Source organism: Anabas testudineus, chromosome 5 (assembly GCF_900324465.2).
Source record: "Anabas testudineus chromosome 5, fAnaTes1.2, whole genome shotgun sequence".
Lineage (NCBI taxonomy): Eukaryota > Metazoa > Chordata > Actinopteri > Anabantiformes > Anabantidae > Anabas > Anabas testudineus.
This window is the reverse complement of record NC_046614.1, coordinates 15921365-15948891: the sequence shown is the minus strand read 5'-3', so window position 1 is coordinate 15948891 and position 27527 is coordinate 15921365. Positions and strand designations below refer to the sequence as shown.

The following is a 27527-nucleotide window of genomic DNA, read 5'->3' as shown; positions in this document are numbered from 1 at the left end:
AGAGGCGCTGCAGGCCTCATGCTGAGTCCCCTGGTGCTGCCCCCTCTCATCTATGCGAAGAGTCTCTTCTCCCCTGCTAAGTTTGCAAAGTCCAATTTTCAGCTAATATGGAGGTCGCAACAGCAGGCGCAGAGGGCGTAGTAGGACATAATGGCTATGGGATTGTAAATATTGGTTTTAGAGAGACACAATTGGAGGGCAAGCGGGGAGAAATTTCCATAGAGTATGTGCTGGCACCATTGGAGGCCTTGGTGCAGGAGAATAGATTTTCCATTCTAGTGTGTCACATTAGATTTTCGGAGGTGCTCAGTGGCAGGTACATGTCATTAGTAACACTTTAGCACAGTAATGAACCTTTTTATTTATCCGGTGCTTCTCTCATGAATGAATAAGGAGCTGCTCCCCAACTGTGCCCAGCCGTGAGGAGCAGACAGAGGAGGCAGAGAGAGAGAGGAGAGAGAGAGAGAGAGAGAGAGAGAGAGAGAGAGAGAGAGAGAGAGAGAGAGAGAGAGGAGCACTACGAAGGCGAAAGAAGAATGTGGAGCCCTGGGGAATGCTGAGGAGGGTTAAATGATCATTATTGTGACACTCACATACACACACGCTAACACACATATGCGTCAGTGAACAAAAGAGCATACACACACATGAACACACACACACACACACACACATATACACACTCCCCACCTCCACTCCCTGGGGTCCTGATCTGACACTCTATTTACACACACATTTACACAGTCTACTCCCTCCTTTATAAAGCTGACAGGTACTTAAGCGGTACATTACTCTGAGGAGCTCAAGCCTCTCAGCGGTGTAACCAAACTGTCCATTCACCGCTGGCCTTGTCTCAGTGTTCATTCAATAATGGCCTCGGAGAAATGCACCAGTAACGAGCTGTTGTAACTGGGCAGGCCCGAAGCCTGACACTAAGCATCAGGAGACTTTTAAGATGGTCCAGGCTCATTGGGGAAAAAAAAAAAAATCTGTCAGGGTTCAGTAGCTCGTACACACTGTGACACCGAGAGCCTCGGTGGAGCCACATGGGAGCCCAGCTCTCCAAACCTGCCTGATAGAGTTGCTTGACATATTTGTGCTTCTGTTGGTTTCACTATTTCCTGCTCTGCATCACAAATCATTAGCACACTGTAGGTTATCGAGGTTTTAACATCACTGAAAATCAACCAGTGCATGTCGTCGTAGGTCAGTGGCTCTGGCCATTGTTACACAGGTGGCAAACCTCAGTCTTAGCACCTCCTTCTAAGAACCCAGCCTGGTGCAGTGAAGCGGTGAGAGTGGCAATGGCTGCGTGGTCAGGGCCCCATGTCACCCCCAGCATCCTCAGTGTTCATTTCCCTTTCATCTTGAGTGTGAAATCGCTGCCGGTGCAGCACTGACCTCAGCATTAAGAGGTCAGCTATTGAAATCTGATGTGCGCCTCTCTGGCTGAGGGACTTCAACAGATGGAGGGAAAGAGAGGTAAGGTAAGAAATGGAAGGAGAAAGGCAGAATTTAAGAAGGAGTCAATGTGACAAGTTGTCTATTAAAGCAGTCAGTGTCAAAATGGTTCAAACAAGTTAAAATCTCAGTCAGATGAGTCACAATTGGTTGGATTAAAAAGTCTTTGGGAGAAATTTACAAATTAAAAACATGGAAGTAAATAATGTCATGTCTACGTTTTTGTGGGAAATACTTATAAACACCATTTAGCGGCAACTCACAGCAAGACAGTTCTGGGCTTCGCTGGAGCCTTTCTGTGTGGAGGATGTGGGTGCTCAAAGTCCAAAGACACAGAGGTTAAACAACGTGATAGGCTGGTGACCTGTCCAGAGTGTTCCCAGCTTTCTTCCAGTGCCACCTGAAATTGCCTCCAGCCTCCCCTCCACAGTCGTCAGGGATAAATAGTTGAAGCTAATGAATAGATGGACACGAGAGTAAAAAATTGTCACACTTGCTTGTTTTGAGAAGCTGTTGTGGATAGTACAGCCACATTTATCTGCTTGCAACGCGATGTGCTACTTTCACATTTTTCCTCCCGGTTAAGGGCTTTTATATCTCTGAGCAGAGGAACTCCAAAAACTTTGCAGCTTTTGGCACCTTTCGACAAAATACATACCAGAACTTCCTGTCTCCGTGTGTTTGAAACATAAAGGTTCTGCATTTAAAGTCAATTCGACACCTCATCTCACTATGAATCCCCTCCGAAAGCATGTGTGATACGAAGCGTCAGAGAAGTTTGAGGTCTTGTCTCATATTTCCCATCGGCTACACTTTCATCCCTCTCTCTGCAGCAGGCCACCCCTAGCAACCCTGCCCAAATAAGGTGTTCTGCCTTCAGTACTCTCCCCTCTGAAGAATCTGAAGAGTTCAGAATCTGCCGAAACTTTGGATCTCAAACACAAACATCTTTTATTCAAAGGGTGTCTGTAATCACAAATAAATAGCATTTCTGGCGATGAGCACAAGGCACAAGAGAGAGAGAGGCGCCTATCTCAGGAGCAGATAACTAGTAGATATGATTCCTTAGATAAGGAGCAGTAATTTGGCTTTTAGAGATAGCTCCGGGGGCCGCTGTGCTGAGCTGCGCTGATTTACTGTGTGTATGGGAGGTTGTTTTTTTCCACATTTTTTATCTCTCCTGTTGAAGAGCTTTTCATCTCAGATGATTTTCTCTCTTTTTTATGTATTTCCCCCAGAAGGTGAGATCACAAACCCACAGAAGGCAGAGTGGCATGTTTTAAAGCGATGGACAAAATACAAATATTTGAAAATGTATTTCATGGTAATTATGTCAGGTTTCATGGCCTTGGCACAGTACTGAGGCACAGCCTGGATGCCTTAATTTGTATAGAAATTGTAATCATTTGTTCATTTCAAGGTGAAAATTGCATTTTTTAATTTAAATTGTATCCTGCATGATAGGCTATTATCTAGAAAAATTGTCTCTGTGTATGGCGGTCTATGCCCTGCCGTCACGCCTGTTATGAACCCACTTCTCCTGAGAAAAGGCTTATATATGAATCTCCTGACTGAATGCACCCAGCTTGTTCTTCACTGAGGGCCGCCACTGCACTCATTTCCATTTTTGTTATTAATATTAATTAGTTTGAGAGCACAGCGCAGATTTTAAATGTAAATCAAGCTCGGCTTCACAGTGATTTTTATCTTACTCCGATTTCTTAGATTTACAACTTTACTTGGACTATTTTCTCGTCCTTTGGTTTTTTTATAGACTGCTTTAAGGGAGGTGTGTGTGCATGTGTGTGTGTTTGTGCATGTCTGTGAACACAGGCATTTGAAATACTGGAGAAAAAAAAGTCATATCTTATTGTCCAACTGATCAAATGTAATATAGTTAAAAGAATTTACGATTGGGCCAAAGTTGCTGGTAAATCAGACGACTTTAAGCTACGACAATACCCTATTTGAGCTGCTGCTTTTTACTTATACATGACAGATTATCAATCTGTAATACCTGAGAGGAGTAACCATGAAATTCAAAACACCTAAAATCTCCCTATGCAAAACACACAGTTGGGAGGAAGATGTATGCACACCAAGCTGCGCGTCTGTGTCTGTGTCAGTGGGATCCTTGAGGTGACGAGCACAAAGCTGAGGCTCAGGTACACGGCGTATGCTGGCATAATTACAGGATTTGGAGGATTATTATACTGTAAGTGCTTTCAAGGCGACAGCTGGGAGCTCTTTACTTCCTGTGACACATAAGCTTGAAGAATAAACCCGAGACCCCCAGAGCATCTCTTAATCATTTCTTAGCATACCTGCACACGGCTCTGAACTCTCTTTCTGTAGACAGATTTGTAAAATTAGAATATAATTATCATATCGGGTTTAAATCGCTCTAAAGTCATGTTTTCAAATGCATATTTTCTTTAAAACTGAGACATTTTGGCCTATTTTCCTTCACTTGAGACCTCACTGGCTGTTCTACCTTCTGCCTCACGGCTTTCCCGACTTTTCAGCAGGAGCCTGGTCCTAAATTAGATCTAAATCGGAGCCTCTATTCCGTGGCTCATTCTGAAAGTGAGTATGACCAGGCTGAGGCTGTGACTTCTCTATCGCTGCCTCCTGAGCGATAGGGCCTCCTGGTCTCTACAGCCAGGCTCAGGAGTTTCATTTCCATTCCTGTGATCTAAACAAACCCATTACAGCCAGACGTTTATGCACAGGGGCAGTGCGCAGGCCCTGGGCCTGAGGACACAGCCCCACAGCTAAGCTACCGTGGCACAGAGCCACCTTCAATGGCCACATGTCCATATAGAGAGGGGAGAGGAGGAACGGAGAGCTTGGGCCCCTGCACTTTATCTAAACCACTCCAGAGAGGCGAGTGGAATCGGCTCTTGTGGGCTCTGTTTATCCTCTGCTCCTGTAGTCAATCAATTAGGGGATCAAAGGAGGAGATGAGGGAAGTGTCACATAGCTCTCCCACACAGCTCTGCCTGAGCTGCCACCTCGTCCAGTCTGAGTGACAGCAGACCGTAGGGAGACAAAACTCCGGGGCCGGCACCTCAGGAGACGAGCTGGAGAAAAGGGGACAACCATAGCACATGCCAAGGTCTAATCTGGACAACCAGAACATAAACTTTTAGAAGAATATATGAGGGATGACACACAGCAGGCAAAGAGTAACCTAACAATAAATACGTTGAGAGGATCTCCTCTGGGTGAACTCATATAGAAATCGATTTAGTAATTGACCCTATTCCTGCCTCATTGATATGCTTCTCTACAAACACTGTTTTTTTTAAAATTATTATTTCAAAAATGTGTTTCATAATTAGACACTGCAGAGAATTTCCATTCGCATCAAATTCAATTGAGCCTTGATGATATAATGTGATGATAGCGCTGCAGTTTGTAGTTGATTTGAATCTGTAAATCTAAAGAGAATACTAAATATCCTGCATCTATTTATAATCACTGAGCTGTTCAAAGCTCTCAGATATTTAATAGAGAATGAAACATGAACCATCGTTACCTCATGATAAGGCAGTAAATAGAAGTTTATTCAGATCAGTACTTACTTTATTTAGCATCAAATTTATCTCCAAGTACAATTCGATGTTAATGATGTTAAAAATTGTGATTAGTGATGCCTTTAATTACTTTCATTTAATTGCAAATGAATAGTAAAGTGCTGGTTATTGTTTTGCGGTATATACAATTTAAACACATCTCACAGTGGAACTTGGCGTGATTTGCTGTCTTTACCGATTTACACCAGATTAGGGAGGCATTTTATAGCTGCAGTGACTGCAGACATGCCCAACATGTTTGAAATGTCGGGACTGAATGAACATACCTACGACGTGCTTCTCATACCTCCAGCAGTGCTGATGGTAGAAGGTGAATGAGCTCCACTGTTCGGACTTGTAATATAAAGCTTCCTTACCACACTGGGTAGTTCCTCTGCATTCATCCCATACCAGAGAGATTTGCAGACAACATTCCCCGGCCAGCAGCGGAAAAATGGAGCGCTGCTGGTCAGCGGGCAGAATGAAAAACTTCCTACAGCTGCAGCCAGACACACTCTCTGTCTGGTATGTTTGGGCTCTCACTCCCTAATCACCAGCACTGAACTGTCACTGGTGATTCACTGGCTGCACTAATGTGCACACACACACACACACACACAGTTAAGCTCAGAAACTCCACCTACACACGACTATTATTTCAAATAGTTTTACTTTCTTTTAATATTGAACTAATTTTCATTCTATTAAATATAATAAAGCATTTTAAACTAGTATCTTTTCTAATTTAGAGGTAATAAATTCAGAATTACACTAAACAGTAAAAAGTATTTGTGAAGCTGAAACAAGAGAAAATCTGCAGTTTTTATAACTGATTAATTGTCCGTTATGAAATTAGCTGTAGGTCAATTTTTCTGTCAGCGCCCCACACCCCCCCACACACACACACACACACACACACACACACGAACACACACACACACACACACACTGAATGTGTGGATCATTGCAAAACAATTACTACATGTTAAAAAAGGAGAGGCACAAATGGCAGAAGTCAGTTTTGGATCTTTAATTGATAACAGTTACGCCAGTGTTACAGTAAACACACCAACAGGCTGAAGGTAGTAAATACCAATACAAGTTTCCCACTACTCTAATACTTCATACAGCAGAATAAATTATACCATGATAATATACACACATGCGGAACAGAAAAAGGAGCAAAGCAAAGCACAGATGTCAGAAAGCAACTAAACAGGTTAAGGGTCAAACAGACAGGAAGGGGATAAGGAGTTGTATGCTTTAAATATCCAAATGTTTATTGACGCAAGTGTTAGAAATGGGTTTGATACACTAAAGACGATCCTAAAATTCTTCCTTTTGAAAATATACACGAGTGAGGCGTCTAAGCGGCGCAGTTGGAGCTGCTGCGATTCAGTGCGGAGTCAGCGTTACTTTGACTTTTTCTCCTGAAGTCTTATTGGTCCACCTATCAAACGTGACTCGATTCAGTTTCCCAGAGCAGAGGGGCTGTCTTTACTAGCTTCATCATCTTCGTCATCATCACGCTGAACCGCTGGCCCACACCAAAGGCTCAGGAGTTCAGGTGTGTCAGGTCCACGGCCCAGTCAAGTCTTGTCTGTGCTAAGAATCAGTCTGTAAGACCAGGTGTTCAAAAAACACCCTCGAAACGATCGGACGCTTGAACGGGTTTCATCCAGCCACCTTTTCAAATATACAGTGTGGTCCAGGTAGTCTATCTGTGCCATCAAGCTTTCGTTTTCCACCGAGCTCAGTTGGATCCTCTTTTGTACAATTTTAATTGTAACATCTTTTAAGGAATTTATATTTTACTAATTTGTACAAATTCATTCTTACCTGGGCCCAAAACAGAAACAAAACTTTTGGTCGAAACAGACAAACCAATTAAATACAATTAAAACAAAACCAACAGAAAACAAGCCAGTTGAGGAAACTCAAATCAAACATTTACTTCCACAGATCCCTTGCTTACCTACCACTCAACATAGTTTGTTTTAGTATAAAACATACTCTTTATAAACAAACGATACACAATCTGCTCCAGCTACTGTACAGTTTTCAGTTTTTAAAGGCGACTAAGGACCAAACTCAGTCTTGAGATAAAGTTAACAATTCTATGTACATTATCATTATCACACTGATGCCAATGGGGGAAAAAAACAATCCACATCTCAAGAGAACAGCTGGTCCTGGGTCGTGTCAAAGGTCAACTATGAGTGCTATACAAATGTCTCATATTCACTATTCTTTAAACTTTTTTTTCTTCTTTTTGTACATTTCATTGAGTACGTCCAAGAGCAGGATTAGAGGGGGTTCCAGTCCAGACAGAAGAGAGCGGGGGGCAGTCAGTGGCGTTACCTGTGCCCTTTCACTACTGACTGGATTATATGATTTTCCAGAGTGCATGTGAATGGCGCAGCGTGTGGACTTTTTAATCTTATAACAGAAAGAGCAGGAATGTTTATAGCGTATTCGTAAATGGAGCCTGAGGAATGTCGAGAAAGCAGAAATCTACTGAAGGTGCATTTGAAAATTGTGCTAATTACTCCATAAAACAGATATTGTGGCTCGTAATGGGAAGGGTCATTGTGAAATTAGCTTTGACGTTATATTTGTTTGATTTAATCAGCTTTACACTGTTTAAATCACACAGGATTCCCAGGCAGATGGGATTTGGGAGGAACAGAGGGGGGAGAAACTGAGTTAGCCCTCCTTGGCAAGGTCCATATTTCTAAACAAAATACATTAATTTCCCCAATCCTGTTTTTGCAAACAATGCCCCCCTCCCCATGGACTGCGGCTAAGGATGGGATGGAGGTTAGAAGGGGAAAGCTATTGGCGGCCAAAACGCTGCTTATATTCCCTGCAGAATCCATCCAGCCAGACTTCCCACAGAGTGGCCAAGTTCTTTAGGAATGTCAAGATGAATATGAAAGTGGGAAGGTCAAATCACTCACGAACATTAGAGCTCAGGGAACAGGCAGAGGAACAGCAGCTTGGAAAACAATCATCCTCTCTCGTGTGACTGTGCCAACACACAAACATGCACACACACACACACACGCGCACACACTCACGCTCACACGCACGCGATCCCAAATTGTCTCAGTCACCCACTGTTTTTTCACACCAACATCTAACAGAGAAAAGAGATATGAATGGAATCAAAGAACAACATAAATCACATTAACCATAATCGTATAACAGCAACAATAATCTTAACAATATCAAAAAAGGAACAAGAATAAGAGTCACTCAAATGATATTGGCTTTTTTTAACTACTATGAACAGCAAGGTCAAAGTACATGTGTTGATGGCTCTAAATGTGTGCTGGACTGCAGCCATGACAAAGAGGACCCCCGGCCAAGTCAGCCGACCATTTGCAGGTCGCCTGAGGTCCTGTCTGGCCCTCTGAGCAAAACAAAACAGGGGTTCGGGGCTGAAGTAGGAGTACAAGGAGCAGGCAGAGACGCCCAAAGTTGCGGAGAGACTGTGCAGAGCCGCCTGGTGGTTCACAAGGGTGTGAAAACTTTAGTTCCATTCCCAGAAGAGCCTTGTCACACAGTGTCACTTCCTCTGGTGCACAGCGAGGCTGCGTGTCTGTGCGCTGATGTCATGGCCGGGCTGCAGAGCGAGCAGCAGAGTGGCGCTGGAGCTGGAGTCCAGACTTGATGACGTATGGAAGAAGGTGGCAGAGGGCGAGGAGAGGGGTCCGGGGTGCGCCCGAGGGCTTTAGTAGGCCTGTCCCGTCTCCACTTGAAGCAGGCCCAGCACGGCTGAGTGGTCCCCAAGTTTCATCCTCCTCTGGGTGGACAAGCTCACGTTCTTAGCCAGGTAGTCTACAGCAGCTGTGCAGAAACAAAAGGACAGAAAGGGAAGTCAGACAGGTGGTAGATTCCTGAAACATGTGTCCTATTCACTCTCATTTCATTCCTCTGATTAAGGCTGAAATAAGTTGTGGCAGAAGCGAGTGAGTCAAATGAAAAACAATTCACACACAGAGAGTGAAAGATAAAAACCCCTCCCCTGTCCCTTGTCTGAGGTTGGCACGCTGCTGGCACGGAGCATGTGCATCCTGGTAAAGTCTCCATGCTGTCACTCACACGGGTCCCCATGTGTGTTCTATGTGCCAGTCTTCATTACACTTGGCATCTCTGATTTCATGCCCTCCACACTCCACATGGCCGATCATTTTCATCCTCAGACAGCAGCTCTCTCCTCTCTCCTCCATTCATTACCCATCTACTGTGCTCAATCACCATCTTAATTAACCTCACATCAGCTCACATCCGAACTGCCATCAGTTTCTTGCTGCTGACAAAACACTGGTACGCACACACAAAACGTGACAGATTGGCACGCGCTCACATGCATCCATGCACCGCAACACAAACATATTACAGAAAAAAAAAAAAAACACCAGATCATTACTAGAAGCTGCATATAAACACAAACAAATGTTGGCTAGCTGGTGGTGACTGGCTTGTTGGGGAAGTGTGCTTCATTTTACCTCTTATGAATGGCTGTGACAGCATCAGTCAATTATGCTAATCTAATAAAGCAAACTCTTTCCTGCCCCAAGGGTGTGTGTGTGTGTGTGTTGGAGTCGAGAGAAAGAGGGAGAGACAGAGGTGGGCAAGAGGACACTGTGGCCCCTGAGGGTGTGCCGTTCTTTGAAGTGGCCCTCTCCTCTTTCCCATCCAAGTGGAGTGGGGTGTGACTAAGGCAGCTCTCTAGAAGGATGGTGGTAGGGTGGTGGTGGTGGTGGTGGTGGTAGGGCTTTTATCAAGAGCACGTGTATGCTTCTACCAACCAGAGTGCAAAGGTCAGATTCTCTTTTGTGGGAGTTCATAGTCTCTCTAAATTTAGTCAACTTAAGAGGAGAACAGAAACAAATGAGCCACTGTTGGAGGACACACAAAAAGAAAAAAGAAGAGACACTGACATCCAATTTTGAGACCTTAATACAAGCTTTACTTACTCTGGCCATACTGGCTGTACTGGTAGCCTGCAGTAACAGGGTCCACGCTGTAGCTGGTGGCGCTGTAGGTGGGGGGACAGTAGGACTGGGAGGAAGCCAGGCTGTCCACACTCTTGATGGTGTCAGAGCGCTGGCTGCAGCTGGCTGAGATGGGGTTGGAGCTCTCCAGGCTGCTGTGCAGGGGGGAAATAGAAAAGTCGTGCTGGGGCTGGGAGGGTACGGCGCTGGGGTTACTCAGGATACTCATCACCTGGGGGGAAAGGGGAAACCGAGGATGTTAGAAATTTGGAAAATTGAGGATCAAAGCATTGACAGAGTTCAGGGAAAGTACTTTTTTTCCTACAAATATAGTTCCATCCTAGCACTTCACGGTAAAGATGCCAATAGAAATACACAATTTCAACTTTGAAATAGGGAAAGGGAAAAACTTCCCCATCTCTTTTTTTTAGGCAGGGGGAAAGATACAAGAAGAGAGAGGAGAGCGAGGAGGTTAGAGAAAGGAGAAAAGGAACAAGAGAGACTGTTTCCATTAGCTGGCACTGCCAGTAAGTGTTCTGCTGTGGGACAGAAGGGTCCCAGGGTGATAATAGACCCACCATCCGTGCCAGACAGCCCCTGTCCTGGAGCCTGAGGCCTGAGCCCGAGCCTACAGCACAACAAGCACCAAGGGAGTCCCTAATCCCTCGCCTCTAGCCTACCCATCTCATGAATAGTAATGGTGTTGGAACTGGTAAATGATCGCCTCAGATCCCCACACAAAGTAGGTTCCACCAACCTTAGTGAGGGCCCCACTGATACCGCAGGTTGGGGCTCGCCTGAATATTACAGTGTGTATATTATTCATAGTGCATAAAAGCTTCCAATTCAATATTCTAGATTAATGTAATAGTATGTGACATTCGTCAGAAGAAGGTCTCAAAATATGTTCAAATGGAACAGATTACCTCTAGTGCTACTCCAGTGTGAAGCGCAGCGCCCCAAAACCCTGTGGAGAATTTTGTTTTCTTATTTCTTTAAGTGAAAAGGGGAAAGTGGAGTGCATGTGGGAGAGTGGGAGGGGGTGGTAAAAAGGGAACTGTCCCACACATACTTCCCTCCTATAGCAGGAAAAGTCTTCCTTTCAACATCAGGTTCACGTTGAGTTTCGCTATGCTGCACTGGCCTTTGGCCCCTTGGCTGCTAAACCAATTAGCCCATCACAGAGGTGGTTACACAGGGGTGATACACGCGCAGACATATGTTTGCATGCATGCACACATGCATCCAACGCGACCACAGAGGCACTGCAGGGGCAAGCCAAATAGTCCACAAATAATGCACCAAGCCAGGAATATCCCACAGAGAGAAAACGGACCGTATTCGGCAAATTAATCATATCTTTAGAAAAGCTCTCCCAGGAAATGTGAAGCACTCGAAGCACATCACAAACATAAAGGCTGGTTAGTGGTTTCCACATGTTAATTCTATCAGTACGGAAACCCCCACCATCACATACACATCTGTGGACAAAGCATGTGACATGTATCCATAAGAGGGAGATTCATGGCCCTCTTCATGCCGGACACATGCGATGCTCCCGTGCATATGGAGCCGAGCTGCACACTCAGAGGAACAGGAGAGGAGTCATGTTAAGTAATGTCTGATGGTTGTCTGAAAGTGATGGGGGTGAGGGGGGTGGGGGCTTGTTAAATGTCCAGAGTGAGACAGCTGGAGGGCATAAGTCCATTTTAGTCATTGTTTAATTAAAGCTTGATCACATCGCTTCCTTATGAAATAGAATAGCCAACAATTGGCTCGATTATTATTCATGCTCATAAAAGTTCTTCAAAAGAAAATGACTCCTTATCATTGACATTGTTGCAGTTTTGCTATTTTAGCGAATTAGGATGGGTCGGACACTTTAGTCTGACAAGTGTTGTCATCTGTGAGGATGTAGCTATCCTTCAGACGTCCTTCCCAGAGAAAGAGGATTCACTCTTAATGACTTAAAACTTGCTAGAGGGGAAAAGGTAAGCTCTTCTGAAGTAATAAGGTTTTCGTTAACTGCGTGTCAGTTGTATTTAGCGCTCACACTGCTAAATAAAAATCAATGCAGCTTCACCAAACCATCCTCCCAATCTGATAAAGGTAGAGCCAGAGGTGAACTCATCTCTCAGGTTCCAGCTTGGACTGAGTTACAGTCACTTCGGCCTCAAAACCTGTCCTCTGAGATCTTCACCCACATGCATTATGTTATCCACAGGTTTGTTTTAATTGTGGAGTTTTTCTACTTTGATGGCCCCATAAAAACCTTTTATTTCATACACGAGCGGAAAATGATAGCCGGAGACCTTCACATACTTCTTTTACTACATGCTCTGTACAACTACATTTTATAGATATTGAACTCTGGTGTGAAACATAATATTCTTGCTGGTGACATGAATTCAAAATCCTCCTCAAACTCACTGCCCTGATATTTAAACTCAGAGGTAAATGATATGCTTTTCGCCGCATTGTTTTAAAATGCACACTGACTGATACTGACACATAAGCATGTAGCATTAATTATAAATTATATATCAGTATAAACTCACTGAGCAGTCTAAGCAGGAGTTTGAATTAGCAAAGGGAAAAACAATCTCGACAACCACAGTATTTTTACTAACACACTTCTTCCCTACTTCCCTCCTTCCTCTCTCCTCAGCCCCCACCTCCTTCTCTTTCCTTGCATACAGCGTCCTCAGCAGCCTAGAGTTCGTTTGTTGTTTGACGTTGTGCGAGTGCTGGTTTGGGAGATAATGTGAGCCAGGACCTAGTTTAAAGGACAATGCTCCGGGGCATTCCCTGCCTCTCCCAGCCCCCCTCCCCTCTCACTCTCTCCTTCTCCTTTTTCCACTCTACAGATAGATTACTTTATAAATAATAATAAAAAAGTAATTAATTCTCTCAACTTCTGAGCCCTCCAGCCTGTGGCGAAGTGAATGGGGAAGTGTAAATTGATACAATGTGCATCCTTTCAGATAAATAAATAGCACACTTGAGACACAAAAGGAGCCCCTTTCATTCCTCCCTAATTTCTTCAACAGACAAATTACATTTTTTTTTGTCCGTGTGAATGTTTGACGAGCTGTTCTTTGTTGGATTTCCAGAAAAAATAAAAAAAACAACATGACAGAGATAGAGCTGAGAGAAACACTTGGAGTGATACAAGAAAAAATAAAAATAAAAACAAAATAACTGAGGAAAAAAAGTCAAGAAAGAAACTGCAAATGTTCTGCGATGCCACTGGGTTTTATTAAAACTTGTTAGTGTAACTGCGCTTTAACAACTTATTTCTAATATATTGTGCAATATTTAGACGTGCACGCAGCATTATGAACTTAATGTGCCACAAATAAGTGACTCACCACAATCATATTACAACTTTTAGTCCCACTTCAAGAACCTGACAATAAAAACGCTTGTGTTTAAATAAATCAACACAAGTAAGGAAACGATATGGAGCACTGTAAATGTGATAGCCTATAGAAAAAAGGTGAGGGGGGCAAAGAGAAGAGAAAGTGATATAGAGTGAGTAAGAGGAAAGTGGAGGCTTTGGGAAGTACAAAGACTCCTGTAGGACTGCGCTGGCCTGAGGGGTAGCCTGCCTGGAGAGCTGATAGGAGCCCCTTCTGTTCCATTCCCAGCGCCAGCGCCAACACACCCCACTCCACAAATACTCTTAATCTGCGCAAGACTGGATTAGTTCCTCTGTCACCGATAGCTCCTCGTTCTGCCCAAAATCAAAATGCCCCCAAGATGTACCTTTAAGTTAGGCAGAGGTCACAGGGGCAGACAGGGAAAAATGAGCACTCCAAATGTCTGTAAGTTATCTGAGTGGTGCAGAATGGCATCTTGCACCTTAGCAGATCTGCCCGACTGATACTCGCTTCAGCAGAGAGTGATTAAAGATCCACAGTGATGACACTGAATTTCAGATCAATATTTGAAGCCCAGTCCTGAGGGCGCGATTACAGGAAGAGAATAGTGTTTAATTCTGTGACCCGGGAGTCACACAAATCCAGTGGCGGGAAGGAGTCTGACTTTGAGGACAAAGTATTAAATATATAAAAGATGGATGTGTATGCAGAGCAGATTTAGATGTTTTCTTTGATGACTTGTTAAATAACGTTTTCCTGGCCGTGAACTCATGTTTAAAACATCAGAATCAAGCATGTAATAATGTGAAGAAAACAAAAAATGAAGGAAGTAAATAACAAATGAAAATATCATGGATCTCCACTCCCCCCTCCCCCCTCCCCAAGTCGGTCAACTCCTGCTCCCAAAATGTCCCACCCTTCCCCCATCTTTCACATGAGAGGGCCAGCCCAGCGGGCAGTAAGGCCCCTCATCTGAGCAGACAAAATGACTATTTAAAAATAACAGTGATTGCATAAATTGAATTAAAGCGTTTTGGTCACGGTGGAGGTGGTGTGAGGGGTGGCGTGGGGCCGCAGCAGACAGCCGGGATTGTGGCAGGCAGCAGATGATGGGCTGTGGCCTGAACGCCACTGTGTTAATTGGCCGCGGCACATTAATAAAAACTGAAAAGTGTCTTCCACCAGCGCCACAGGACGAAGAGACAGAGGCAGAGTGAGAGGTAGAATGGGAAGAAGTGTGGGGGGTTGGTGCTGGAGGGAGAGAAATGGGCATTTGAAGAATGTGGTGTGTAGAGGGGGGGTTAGGGGAGAGTACTAATTGTGTTCAATTAAGTGGTTGATTGGCACTGACAGAATCTGGGCATTGACAAGTCAGGCACAGATGAGGACGATTAGTGGGCACTGGAACAAGCTGTCACTCCTCACAACACGTTAGCCATCCTGCGCCTGTGCCGCCTCTCTTCATGCATACAAAGGAAGCTTCAACGAGTGGAGATGCATTAAAATTAATATTTACTTCAGGGTTATCCTCACCTTGTATCACACCCTTTTGCAAATATAATTAAGCTAAATCCACTTTCAGTCCACTTCAGGCTGTGCTATCCTTAGCATTTAACAAAGGACAGCTGCTCAACCTGGAAGAAGGCCCTCTCCCTCCTATATCCCCCATAGTATGAGCTATAAACTTGGCCCTGCACTAACCACAGGTTAATATGTCGTCTATTGGGCTACAATTGGAGAACGTGTGGGGAGCAATCCTCTATTCTCTGCTAGTGATATGCTTGAGTAACAATGGGATGGATTCAGCCACTGGGAACAAGGGAGGCCCCTTCAAAGCGTGCACACACACACTTACAGATTTGACTCTCCGCACCTTGCACCAACGCCTTTTCTAAATTAAACGGCAGATTTTCTGATTCCAGGAGAATGGTTTTCAGCCAGGCAGGGTCTGTGTGTGTGTGTGTGCATGTGTGTGTCTGTGAGGGTGCAGCTCCAGGAGGAAAGCGAGGCGGATCGAGGGAGTGAAGGAGAAAAAAGGAGGAGGAAGAGGAGGAAGAGGAGGGGGTTGTTTGCTAAAAACAGCAGGGGCCAGGTCTAGTGAAAAATGTCAGGTCAAATTGTTCTTGACAGTGTTAATACCTGCACCTCATAGCCATAATTACATGTAAATAAATAGTGAAATAGCTCTCAGCTGGAGACTGAGCTGATGCATGAGACAACCAGCTGAGGACCCAACCACCTCCCATATTCTCATCTTATTGTCAGGAGGAAGAAAAGAGGAGAGAGAAAGAGGCACATGCAACGAAGCATGCTGGCAATAGACACTCCTGTTTCTATCTTTTTGTTTTACTAGGCTAAAGAAACGGAGAGTGTTAAGATTTACTTTGCTAAGGGGTCATGAGCAAGAGACCACAGATGAACGAGAGGCTAAGTGGGGAGAGTCAAGAAACAAATGAGGGACATGCAGGAGGAGACAGAGGGAAGGAGGGACAGAATGAGAAAATGTGGGTGAGAGAAAAGTCAGAGAGAGTATTAATCACAGCTATGCACCTGTCAGAGTGGCATCTGGAACTAACAGGAACCACATGCGGCCAGACAACATCTCGAACCAAGCTCTGGCTAGCAGGGCAGGTTCACACCAAACCAGACCTTCTTGTTCCCCAGCCATCCCATAACCCCCTGCACCCTGACCCGTGACCCTAAGAGAAAGGTCAAGGGAAAGACACCAAAGACACTTCACCTGCACAGCAGCCTGCTATTGAAAGTGGACTATTACTGTATTATTGCCGCGCAAGTCACCTTCAAATTGTGAGTGTACGAGGCAGGAAATCTGTGCAGATGAGCATGTGACACAGTGTATTCCTGTGTGTAATAGGTATTTTAGATAGGATCGATGTCTGCGCCTATACTTTAATAAAGGCAGTACCACTCTCCACCTTATAGGCATTTCAACTGCGTGGGACACACAGCATATGAATCAGTCTCAGTCATTTTCCTTCTTAAATCCCCATCTTCTAGGATTTACTGAAATTCATATTGGCTGCCTCTGCAAGATAAATGTAAATCACATTCCCTTATATTTACTATTTATCAGGATGCAGCAGCTCACTTTCAGCAGGAAATATCTCTCACCCGCACACAAACACCCTTGCATTTAAATAGCATTTTTATTGTCCGCCATAGCCTTTCATCTGGGCGTAGGGAGAAGAGCTGCCTCTCCAGGGGAGAGAGTTGGAGCAAGAGAGGAAGGTGGGGAGAGAGAGCAGGAGAGAGAGAGCAAAGCACTATTGGCAAGGCATCATGGGATGACAAAAAGCCAAATTGAGGAAAGGAAGGTTGGTAGGTGAAAAATAGATTATGAATACACAAAGCTCAGGCCAAAAATATTCTGGAATGACAAGAAAAATGGCTTCACTCGGGTGATCGAGAGACCTTAAAGATAGAGCGAGCAACAAATGGCTCAGGTACGCTGGCTGGTTAACGGCAGCACGGTCTGAGCTTCTTGAAAATGAGACCTGCATGTGAAGCAGCAACACTGACCATGATGTGCTTTATGAGCGGCACTCTCTGAGTCCTGACGTCTGAAAAAAGCAGTGCTTTTACTTATACTCATACTTTGTGAAAGCTACAGTCCACGCAGACATGTCTCTCTGCAACATTATCCTACACAAGAGGAGGCAGAATAACAACCACGCGGTGTGCAGAGGTAGATTTCTGGTGTCACAGACGGAGAATCTTTCCTCAGAGTTCAAAAGTGTTGCAAAACAACAGCGAAAGCTAATAATCTGTGCAGAAACAGTATAGCCAGTGGATATGATTTACAGTCCCTGGATTTTCTTGGCAGCTGCCAACAGCAGGTCTCTTTTTTCTGAAAGCCTCTTGCATCTTTTTTTATACTTGCCAAATTGAAACAGTATTTGTTTTAATGGGAGTTCTAATTAACCAGTATGTATTCCCCCTCTTGCTCTGCGAGTGGCTGAGCTGTGAATGCAGGCTATGTGCTCATCCCCTTTGATTTGTTGTCAGTGGAGCCTGCCAGCTGACACAGTGCCCGGTGAGAGGCTTAATGCCCAAGTTTTAATAATGTGGGGGACTACATGAATCTCCCCCTCTCATTGGTATTCAGGTGCAGAATGGCTTGTTAGAAGTCAGGGAGGGAGGCGGAATGAAGCCAGAGCTCCAGATTGTTCCGTACATTTACCCCTCTCCATTTTTTTTTTTTTTTTTTTTTTTTTTTTTTGGCAACGGCAGAGCTTGCTTCTTAAAAATAATTCATCCCGTTTTTAAAAGAAGCGTCTGCGCTAGCTAATGGAAGAGCAGCAGCACAGTTTGGAGTCTCCCCTGGCTTATCTCTCTCAGACAGTTGTGGGGAGTCGCTGGTGAGCATGGTGTCAGCGTGCGTGGTACGGTGCAGCGCCGCGCGGGCAGGCAGGCCTGGGGACACAGATCAAAGGGAGGCAGGGGTGAGAGCCGCTCTGCCTCTGATCCCGTGTGTCTGTGTCTGAGTGTGTGTGTGTGTGCGTGTGTGTGTGTATGTGTGGAGGCCCGGCCCACTCACACAGCCCAAAGGCCCTCCTCAGATACACACATCCTTGTCATTCCAAAACACACAACACTTTCATAAAACTGCAAAAACAGAAAAAAAGTTCTTCACAAAACTTTGGGAACTTCCTTCATCAAAACAGCAATAAAATCTCTTTCCACCAAATGCATAGAGTGCGCTTAACATCCAACTGTCCCTATCTTCAACATCACTCCATGCCTTCATCTGTGCATTTCCCAATTTACTTCATTTCTTTTTCTACCCTTATGTCATTTTTCAGGAAATTTCTCTGAAGAGTGAAACACAATCTCTGGCACCGAGCTCCTCTCGCATGGCTTTAGCTCTCCAGTGCAGTGCAGTTGTTTTCTTTCCTCTCCCAGCAGGTGTCCCTGTCATGCAATAATGAGGAAGTCAAGCCAACTGTCTCCCTACAAATGCAATGCCCATGAACACTGCTTCAAAGAATCATTTGAAAAGTATCTAAAAGGCTCTTTTGAGTTTCATATTGTCGGGTTTTGTTGAACGTATACAACATCCTTGAAAGATGACAGTGTGTTGGCTGTGAAGGCGCACTATCTGTATTTGTTTGTCCAAAACAAATATTGTTTATTTGTGTTTTAGTCAGCGTATGTTAATTTCTAATTGTACGCATCATGATGGCTATTCAAGAGGTTGAAACAAGCGCCTCTTTCATTTGAAATGCATATTTAAAAAATGAATAAATAATACCTATAATGAAAAGGCAGACATAAGCTTAAATCTTCAGGGATAGGTGGCTGAAAACACCAGAATACCTGTCCTCCGTGCCCTTGCCTTCTCCTTTCCAACACCTGCTGTGCCACTAAATGAAACAAGACCAACAACAAAACACACTTCTGGTTTCATACATTTTGCCCAGCCATGCACAGCTTCACTCTCACCACCTCTAATATACTGCCTCCCTCAACCATCCAAACATGTTGTATATCCCACAATGACAGCAACCAGTTTGAGTGTGGATGGCTTTTCCACCGCCTGTAATGGGAAAATGTGTGCTGTCTGGATAGGTTATGGGATTGGGATGGACGCGAGCTCCTGTCGGGACTGCTGAACGCTGCAGGATTCCATTACAGACTTGGCACCTCGCCACCGCAACCCATTTACTGGGAATCAGAGAATTTTTGTCAATCTTTACAGCAACCACTAGGCCATCAATGCCAGACACTTGAAGAAATAGCTCTCACATACCAATGCACATGCATATCTCCTGCAAACAGATGCTGTCTGTAACTTAAAATATCACATTTCCATCTTGATAGAAAGTCTCTTTGTGTTGCTTTTTTTCCATTACGGGGCAGTGAAAACAGGAGAGGAAGAACATGCTGTGAATTATAAAAACAAACTGGGAGGTGTTAAACGTATGCCGATTTGAATACATTTTGGTTAAAGGCAAGCAAAAACATAACAAGGTCCGGTGTGGACAAGGTAAGTCGAGTGTGAGCATTGTGTGAGTTCGGTGTGGCTGCATGTTTATGAAGTGACAGAAAGAGAGAGAAACGGGCTGCCCAGCCCAGCAGGACGCTGCACCACAGAGTGAACCCTGATTCTCCTGTCAGTGGGAACATTCATCTCCATGCTGAGAGACTGATAGGAATGCCACACAACATTCTGCATGCATTCAATACATTTCAATCCTGTGCAGTGCAAACGTAGTGTGACACATCAAAACATCCACACCACATGCATATACCTCAAAAAATACAAACTAACAAAATCCACAATTTAACTTCAAAATAACTAAAGAAATTAAACAAATAGATTAATTTGCATTTCAGGTGTTTTTTTTTTAAAGAGACTTTCATCTAACCCACTTGATAGAGTAATTGAATATTGAAAATCCATGCTGTACAGTTGCCCAAAGGCTCCTGTTCTAATCCTCACTATGACAGGAAATGTTTAATATCCCAACACATTCTTGAATGCCTGCAAAAAGAGGGAGAGAGAGCGACAGTGCACCCCATGCCAGTATTAGAGAGAGCCATTAATGAAAAAAAAAAAAAAAAGACTCCATGTTCCTGGTGTTTTTCTGCAGGTTTGCAGTGAGAGCATTAGCAGTTAAAGCCCCTGTGCCACGATTAACAATCAAACACGCTGTGAGCTTCCATGTTATCCTCCGTTGCTCCAGCAGGAGAGAAAATCTCTTTTTTGTCACAAAATCCTTAATTCTTTCTTCTCTGAAGAAAGAGGGTAATACCAAGAATGTTTCCAATCTGCTTTGAGAAATATTTGAAGAAGAAGAAAAAAAAAAAACTCCCAATAAAACACGTGTGAACGACGGGGTAATTGTGGACAAATGCAGCATTGAAATTCATTTTCAACTCTTTACACACCATTTCAATCTTATTTTCTGCCTGTTAACCACATCTTGTTGGTGAGGGTGGGCAAGACTGGCCAGTATTGATGGGTAATTGTGTATAATTCACTCTGTATACACGATTTGCATCAATACAAATCATTTTTCATTCTGTGCTACTTAAAGCTCAACCCTTACCATAGAGTTAGATTTAAACGCTCATTAATGGGAGTGTCCAAAGAGGTTAACACGAGAAATCCAGCGCTTTTCAGAAAAGGAAACAAACAAATCTGCTCATACAGTATCGCACATGCATGCTAATTCATTTTTTGAGGGGCCTGTTCAGGCTCCAGTTGCAATTAGGAAACATAGTAGTAGGTGAAGTGACCAGTAAGATAAACCTACTAGATAACCTCACATGTAGAGAGCACAGCACGTCTTTCACTCTTTAAACTGAGCTGCTTCAAAATCGTGCAGAAGAAAGAGAGAAGGAGAAAATCACACATAGCAACGGAGTCTTCCAGCTGCAGACAATTACGTGAAGAAGATTATGAGTCTGCATTTATAAGCTTTAGTTAATTATTTCATCTGCGTGTGTTCTCACCGTGCTGTGCAGGATTTAGATGTCCCAGGAAAGTCGAAAAACCTCTGTTTGGAGCAGCTTGAGTACTTGCGGTACTATCAAGATGAATTTTAATTTGTTGATGTTAATCCAATTGTTTTACAAATGTAGCAATTTGGAGTAGCTAAAATAAATCCAGGGCTTTGGAAGATGAACATAAAAGCCCACACTGGCGGTTATTTTGCTGAACATGCTGTTTCTGAATTTTAATTTCAGTCAAATACAGTTACATATTCTGAACAGAGGAGGGAGGAGGGGACGAGACTGAAGAATGTAACCAGGGAACGTTACGTTCACCATCCTGCAGACGTGATATGCTGATTTGAAAGCTTGTTGGACTGACCTGTGGAGAAAGCCCGTTGCCAACAGGGTTCATGTGGTTGCTGGATGCTGAAGGGCTCATGAAAGTGTCAGAGTAGCTGGAGAAGCTGTGGCGATTGGACGAGAGGCCATAAGCAGAGCTGCTGTCAGCACTTAGACCTCCCTGGTGCATGGAGGATGGAGGCAGGGGCTGGGGTCTGTGCAATGTACTGCTGCCCTCTGACACCGAAAATCAACACACACAATGCACAGGTTAGATTGAGGAAAATATACTTTACACTTGTAATGACATCAATCCTCAAAATTTTAAGCTCAGTAAGTAAAACATTTAGATTAAATGTATTTCCTGACTGTTCTTCAAACAATTAGCACATCTTTACAAATTAAAAGGACAACATAGTACTGTTGTTACTATTACGATAACTAGTTGCTGTTCTGGTTCTTACGTGCAGCACATTGTTCATATTTAAGTTATAATGTTAACATGAACATAAAATATAAATAGCATAAAGCCCTAACAAAATAGATTAAAGTCCAGAATGTAGTTTTCAGATGTAAATATTTCGTTGGCCTTACCCTGTGACAGGGTGGTGCTGGGGTAGCTGGACTCTGGTAGCTGGTATGTGGGCAAAGTTGGCATCCCTGTGGGTGGGAATCCTCCTGGAAGCAGGTGGTTGAAGGCTGCTAGCTGATTGGCCCCAGCCTGTTTGCGCCAACGAGCCCTTCTGTTGCTGAACCACACCTATGGGAGCAATTAAGGTTTTTTTTTAAAACGCATCATTTTCAATAAGACACATTTCATCTTCTCTGTTTTAACTCATTCTCAGCACTGAATGTTGAACTTCTGCAGGTTACGAGTTGCTAAAACTCATTCATTTGACTGCAGTGGACTCCCTGCAGAGTCTTCTGCCTCCTACCACCTGTGATTAATCTGCTGGTGTGAGCGGTTGGTCTGGTGGTAGTTGAGAGGCTGCAGTCCCAGTGGGAGCTGCCATAGAGGCCCAGTGGCCCGTCCCTGTAGCTCTTAAGTGGCTGAAGCTGTGATCTGTGTAAACAGGCTGCCCTAAGCCTCCTTCAGAGGAGAAAAGTCATTTAAAGGTCAGAGGTAGGCCACTAGCCTCCACATCATGCACCTCAAGTATGTTTGTGAACCTACTAGATACTCTGAGGGGGACCGTCACTTCTCTGGACACACAGAAACATCATTAGGTGGAACTAGCAGTCTGCTAATTCAATGTGGTTATTTTTTTTAATGTTAAAAAACATCAATTTAAAGAGAAGCAGAGTGTTTTAACTTTAAACTCAAGACACAGAGTTCTTGGGCTGCAAAGAGCGAAATCCTCACAAAATGCGCAGCAGCAAAGCGCAGACACACAATGTCAATTCCCTGAATGAAAGGGGGAAAAATAGAAGTCTTTAGAAACGCAAAGATTTACACATTTTAAAAAGGCTTCTGCTTCAACAAAACATGAATATAATCAGACTCCTTTGAAAAGAGCCAGCAACCTGTTCCATTTAACCAAGACAAGGCCTGGGCTTCACTGTGTGCTAAGGGTTGAAGGACATTGATCTATGCCTCGCACAGGCAATTCATCAGAGTTTAATACACTGTCAGCGCAGTTCATCTACTGTTGTGTTTCAAACGGTCCGGGCTATTGTGAGCGCACATGAAAGAGAGGGACAAAAGCCCCTCCATACGCCACGGAGAACAGTGGACACAAAGAGGGGGCGTCCCTTTTAAACAGGTCTTAAAGAGGGACACTTTCAAGGGGACTTACACAGCGACATACTCACAGCTTTTCAGGGGCTGCTTCTTTTTCTACGCACAAACATACATATAAACTCGTATAGGGCTACAAGGGATCTCAGCCCAATGGAGATCTTAATTTGAATGTGCTTCTTTTCCCACACAGTCACTGCCTCTGTAAAGACTCAGTGATTTTTTTTTTTTTTTTTTTTGCTTTAAGCTCAGTTTAGTTGTGAACACTAACTATAAAGAAAATCAGATGCAACAGGCGACGACTGCGGTGGGCAAACCTCAATTATGCTACTGGAAAACCAACAGGAAATCTTTATCGCAAACCCGATTCCCTGTAAAGACCCTGCTTGATTCCCTCAAACAGCTATTCCCAAACAAATGTGGTGTGTGGCTCCAGTGAGATTTCTGCTATTGGGATGTAGTGGAGCGTGGTCCAAGGTCTGAACTAAGCTCCTACTGGGCCAGACAAACAGCTGCCTGGTCCAGGGGAGGAGGTATAGGAGGAGGAGGGGGGGCACACCCCTGCCTTCCACACACTCCCCATCACCCCACCCCGCGGTGCCACTTCACCTCCGACCTCATCCTCTCACCCCACCCGTCTTTTATGTTCACTTTAACTTCCTTCCCCCTTTGTCATCCAAGCTTAGGAAGGAGGTGTTCCATCATAGCAGACACAAAACACTTAAACGTTCAAGTCACCTTTTGCTTTTTACCATTTTCACGTTCACTTCCTTGGCTCCTGGAATCTCTCAGTCTTTACTTAACAGTACACATATTTATAACAATGTTTACTTTGCAAAAAATATATTTTTTCCAACAAATATTGAAATACAACAGCATTTCTTATGGTTCTTACCACTGTAGATTACATGTAAATGTACATATCCTCACTGGTAAAATCAATCAGCAACACAAAGGTTGTTTTGTGTTTACGCCTTTGTGCAATTTGAATTTGTTTGGAAATGTCGCATGAGGCCAGGCATCACACAGTAATGTGTTATAGCCGCCATCGCGCTGCTTCTTCCAGCCAGTAATCAGCCTGGGTGTTTTCTGTCTGATCCAACCCTTTATCCCTGAAATTATTTTTATGTTCTACTGAATTGTTTTGCAAATTACTTTTTGTGAGGATGTGTATTTGCTGTTTTGTTTTGTTTTTTTTCAGTAAAGGCAATTCTACATTTTTGCTACTGCATAAAAAATCATTAGTGAAGGGTTTGGATGCAGACCTTGACATCAGAGACCTGAGACCGCATCCTGTCAAATGTGTTTTGTATGCGTTAGCGAAACCTCATGGTTTCATTAACAGTAAATATATTGAGCTTCAAGTCATTGGGACGACAATATTTTCCTCAACCCTGACCAAGAACTGTGGGAAGACAACGTAACAAGCTGTCACTATAATTTTGAGTGATAAGTAGAAGTATACAAACTGAATTTCTTGGTTGTTTCAGTTGCCAAAAAAACTCACAAAGACTGAAGTCAATTCTCATAATTTGTCTGAACTGGCTTACAGCAACATTAATATGCAGAAATTACTTAAACAACCAAACAGCCTGCAACTCTGTTGAGGTATTGTTCACAAACACTGGTTGCAGTGTCTCCACTTCAGCACTGTATGTGTAAATGGGACAATTGTGGAGTGGAGCGACTTTCTCCAGCCATCATCAGGCTCTCAGCACAAACTGGGATAAACGTGCACAAGAGCCCATACGCTATCATGCACATGCATACATTACAAACACACAGTTATACACACACACACACTAACACACACAGCCTGAAGCTGAGGATTTGAGGCTGCGCTCTGGAACCTGATCACAAAGTCACCTTGGACCACAGATTCTCCCCAATCCGGTTTAATTCTCTGCAGTACAGAGAGCTGCAGCGCTCCTCCATGTCTCCTCTATCTACCTACAAGTGTGTGACTGAATTTATGTGGCTCACTTCTGTTTTGTTTTCATGGACTAAAAGGTTTCCCTGCTTCTAGTGCACTTGGACAAGTCTGCGCTGCATCTCCGAATCATTGTGAAGAAAGTTGTGGGGAAGGAAGGGGGATAGAAAAGCAGTAGCCCATCTTATAGAAGTCAGGCTTAGCCCTGCTTGGGAAACAAAAGAGGAAGTCTTGGAGGAAGACAACGAAGGCCAAGGGGTGAAGGTTTTTCTAGAGCACGAACAGAAGGAGGTTTGGAGACAAATGTCAAACCTGCAATCGGATAACAAACCTGCAGCCACAACACATTTTTAGTCTTCAGTTCAAGTTTGACTTCACTCAGCCACAAGAATCGATTCCTAGTAACATGAAGGTATTTTGCGATCATATGATATCATTGATCTTTGATAATACATATTCCAAACACTGTGAACGCGTGACACTGCGCTGCAGTGAAAACCTCTCTGTGTTGTTTCTCTTAAATAGGATCACTCATATTTCAGAATTCCCCGTTCAGACAATCCTCCATGAATTATTTTGTCAAAGACAAGTACTGAATATGTGACGCCTTTCAGGAGCCAATTTGCAACATTCGGTAGATGAATACCAAGAGGCGAGATAATGACAAAACAAAATGTGCTGCTGACTTCATATCCACAAAAACACAGAGGGGTGATGCAACAAGCCTCAACATACAAATCCTCTTCTGTCTCATACCACGCAATACCCTCACACCTCCTCTTCCTCTCTTCTTCCCCTCTTCTTTCCCCCCTCTCTCTCTCCCTCTCTCTCTCTCTCGCTCTCTGATTTCCTCCTTGCTTGCCTTCCAGACTGGCACTATGCTAATTAAAGTAGCTAGGAGTGTGAATTTGAGAGGAGAGTGGGATTAGCTTGATAAGTATCAGGAGTACAGAAGCACTGTACCAAAGTCATTTAAATTCTAATAATAAGAAACTGTTAGAACATTCACACTGATGCATTGCAACAATTTCTCCCTTACAATCTACACAAATCCTATTTATTCCTTTATGAAACATAAACCCATACTGGCGGGAATACAGTTGCCTGTTGGGCTTGGTTGTAACCACTCGGCTCCATTGTAATTTTCCCTTTTGCCGCTGGTCCTCCACTGATATTACCACAATCAGAAAACTGTGTATTACCTTTTGATACGTCCCTGTGGGATTATATTTTCACTAGCTATGTTGAAAATGTGTAAAAGCATCAGCACGAGTTTAAGTTTGGTTGTCACATAAAGCTATGAAAACCAGCGCAGGCTCCATATAGGTCTTTTTCCTGTGCTCATTCCATGCATCAGCAGGCCAGCACAAGCCACAGATAAAGAGAGAAACTTTTTACCAAATTGATTTGCACGCTTCATAAAAAGCAATGCTTATACCTTATTAGATTTCACTAACTATAATAGCTACATGCAGAATGTTTATTGGTAATGAAAGAGGATCTATGTGACAGATTTGGTAAAGCGAGCCGGCGGCTGCATGCTGAGATGATGAGTCTCAGCCGAGACTCAGGAGTCAGTCTTTTAAAATCTTCAGTTTAAATAGGGGAGAATGTAATTTGCTTCATCTGTGTGCTGATTTACAGCAGCCTGCAGCCTATTGCCTGCAACCCCCCTCCTTAGTGCTACCCTCACCTGGTCCACTCCTCAGACGGAGCAGGCACAAATGATGCTCTCGTCTCTAATAGCTCATGGAATGGCTTTGCTGCCTACTCCTGTTAAAACTGAGGGGTTATCAGATGGAAAGTGGCAGCGCACACTGCCCGAGCGGAGCATATACTGAAGGTACGCTTGGCAGTATCCCCTCCTGCTAAGACAGTCTGGAACTAATTGCCGAGAGATATGGATCACATCTCCCAATTTGTCAGTTGGGGTGATAAAACCATTGCGAAGCTTGTGGTGGTGGAGCAGCGCTGGTAGCTGTGCTGAAAGGGGCAGCAGTGCTGATAAAGATGGATGGCGAACGGGTCTTAAAATGGCAGGCAAGGGCAGACACAAGGGAGTTAGCTGTGTTTATGAGTTTAGGTTGTGAGTCAGCGCTAAGCCAAACACTCATCACTTCCACAAGATCTAGGAGTTTAATTTACAACATGGCTTTGGGCTGTGCTGGTGTCACAGTCAATGAGACCACGTGTGCACTTCATTACCTTTGTACCCAACTTAAAAAAACGCTTTCCACATTATCACCATGTTTAATGACAAATGCATTACAGCAAACCATGACTGCAGACACAAATTTGAGTTAAAATATGAGTGTGTGAGACCTCTCCCGCACCCCTGCCTGTAGTTATTCTCTGAACAACATCTGGAAGATGCGTCATTGCAGCTGTGCTGGAGGAGCTTTGCTCTCAGGCCAAAGGGTCTCCTCTCTCCTGCCCGGTGATGGGTCATTTGGACACCTTTGTCAAAGCCCAGGTGGTGGACATTTTCAGAACAATGTGATACAAACATCCCACACATGCACACACAAATTCACATAAAATAAAATTCTTCAAATGTTTTGGGTGATAAAAAAATCCAATAATCATTCATTCAAATGTCATGACAAAATCAGTATAAATAAATAATTATAGATA

The 27527-nt window shown here is 43.8% G+C and overlaps 1 protein-coding gene across 4 annotated transcripts in view; it reads right to left on the bottom strand.

Annotated features, from left to right (window-relative positions):
* Positions 1-8458: 8458 nt before the first annotated feature.
* pax7a (paired box 7a) overlaps positions 8459-27527 on the bottom strand; it is a 41442-nt gene continuing 22373 nt past the window's right edge. For all 4 annotated transcript variants that reach the window (XM_026348617.1, XM_026348618.1, XM_026348620.1 and 1 more), the window contains exons 6-9: positions 21820-21985; positions 21266-21462; positions 10025-10274; positions 8459-8891 (exon numbers count right to left, since the gene is read on the bottom strand). In XM_026348617.1, the coding sequence (XP_026204402.1) occupies positions 8776-8891; positions 10025-10274; positions 21266-21462; positions 21820-21985 (729 nt within the window). In that variant the 3' untranslated portion in view covers positions 8459-8775. The remainder of the gene's footprint in view (positions 8892-10024; positions 10275-21265; positions 21463-21819; positions 21986-27527) is intronic.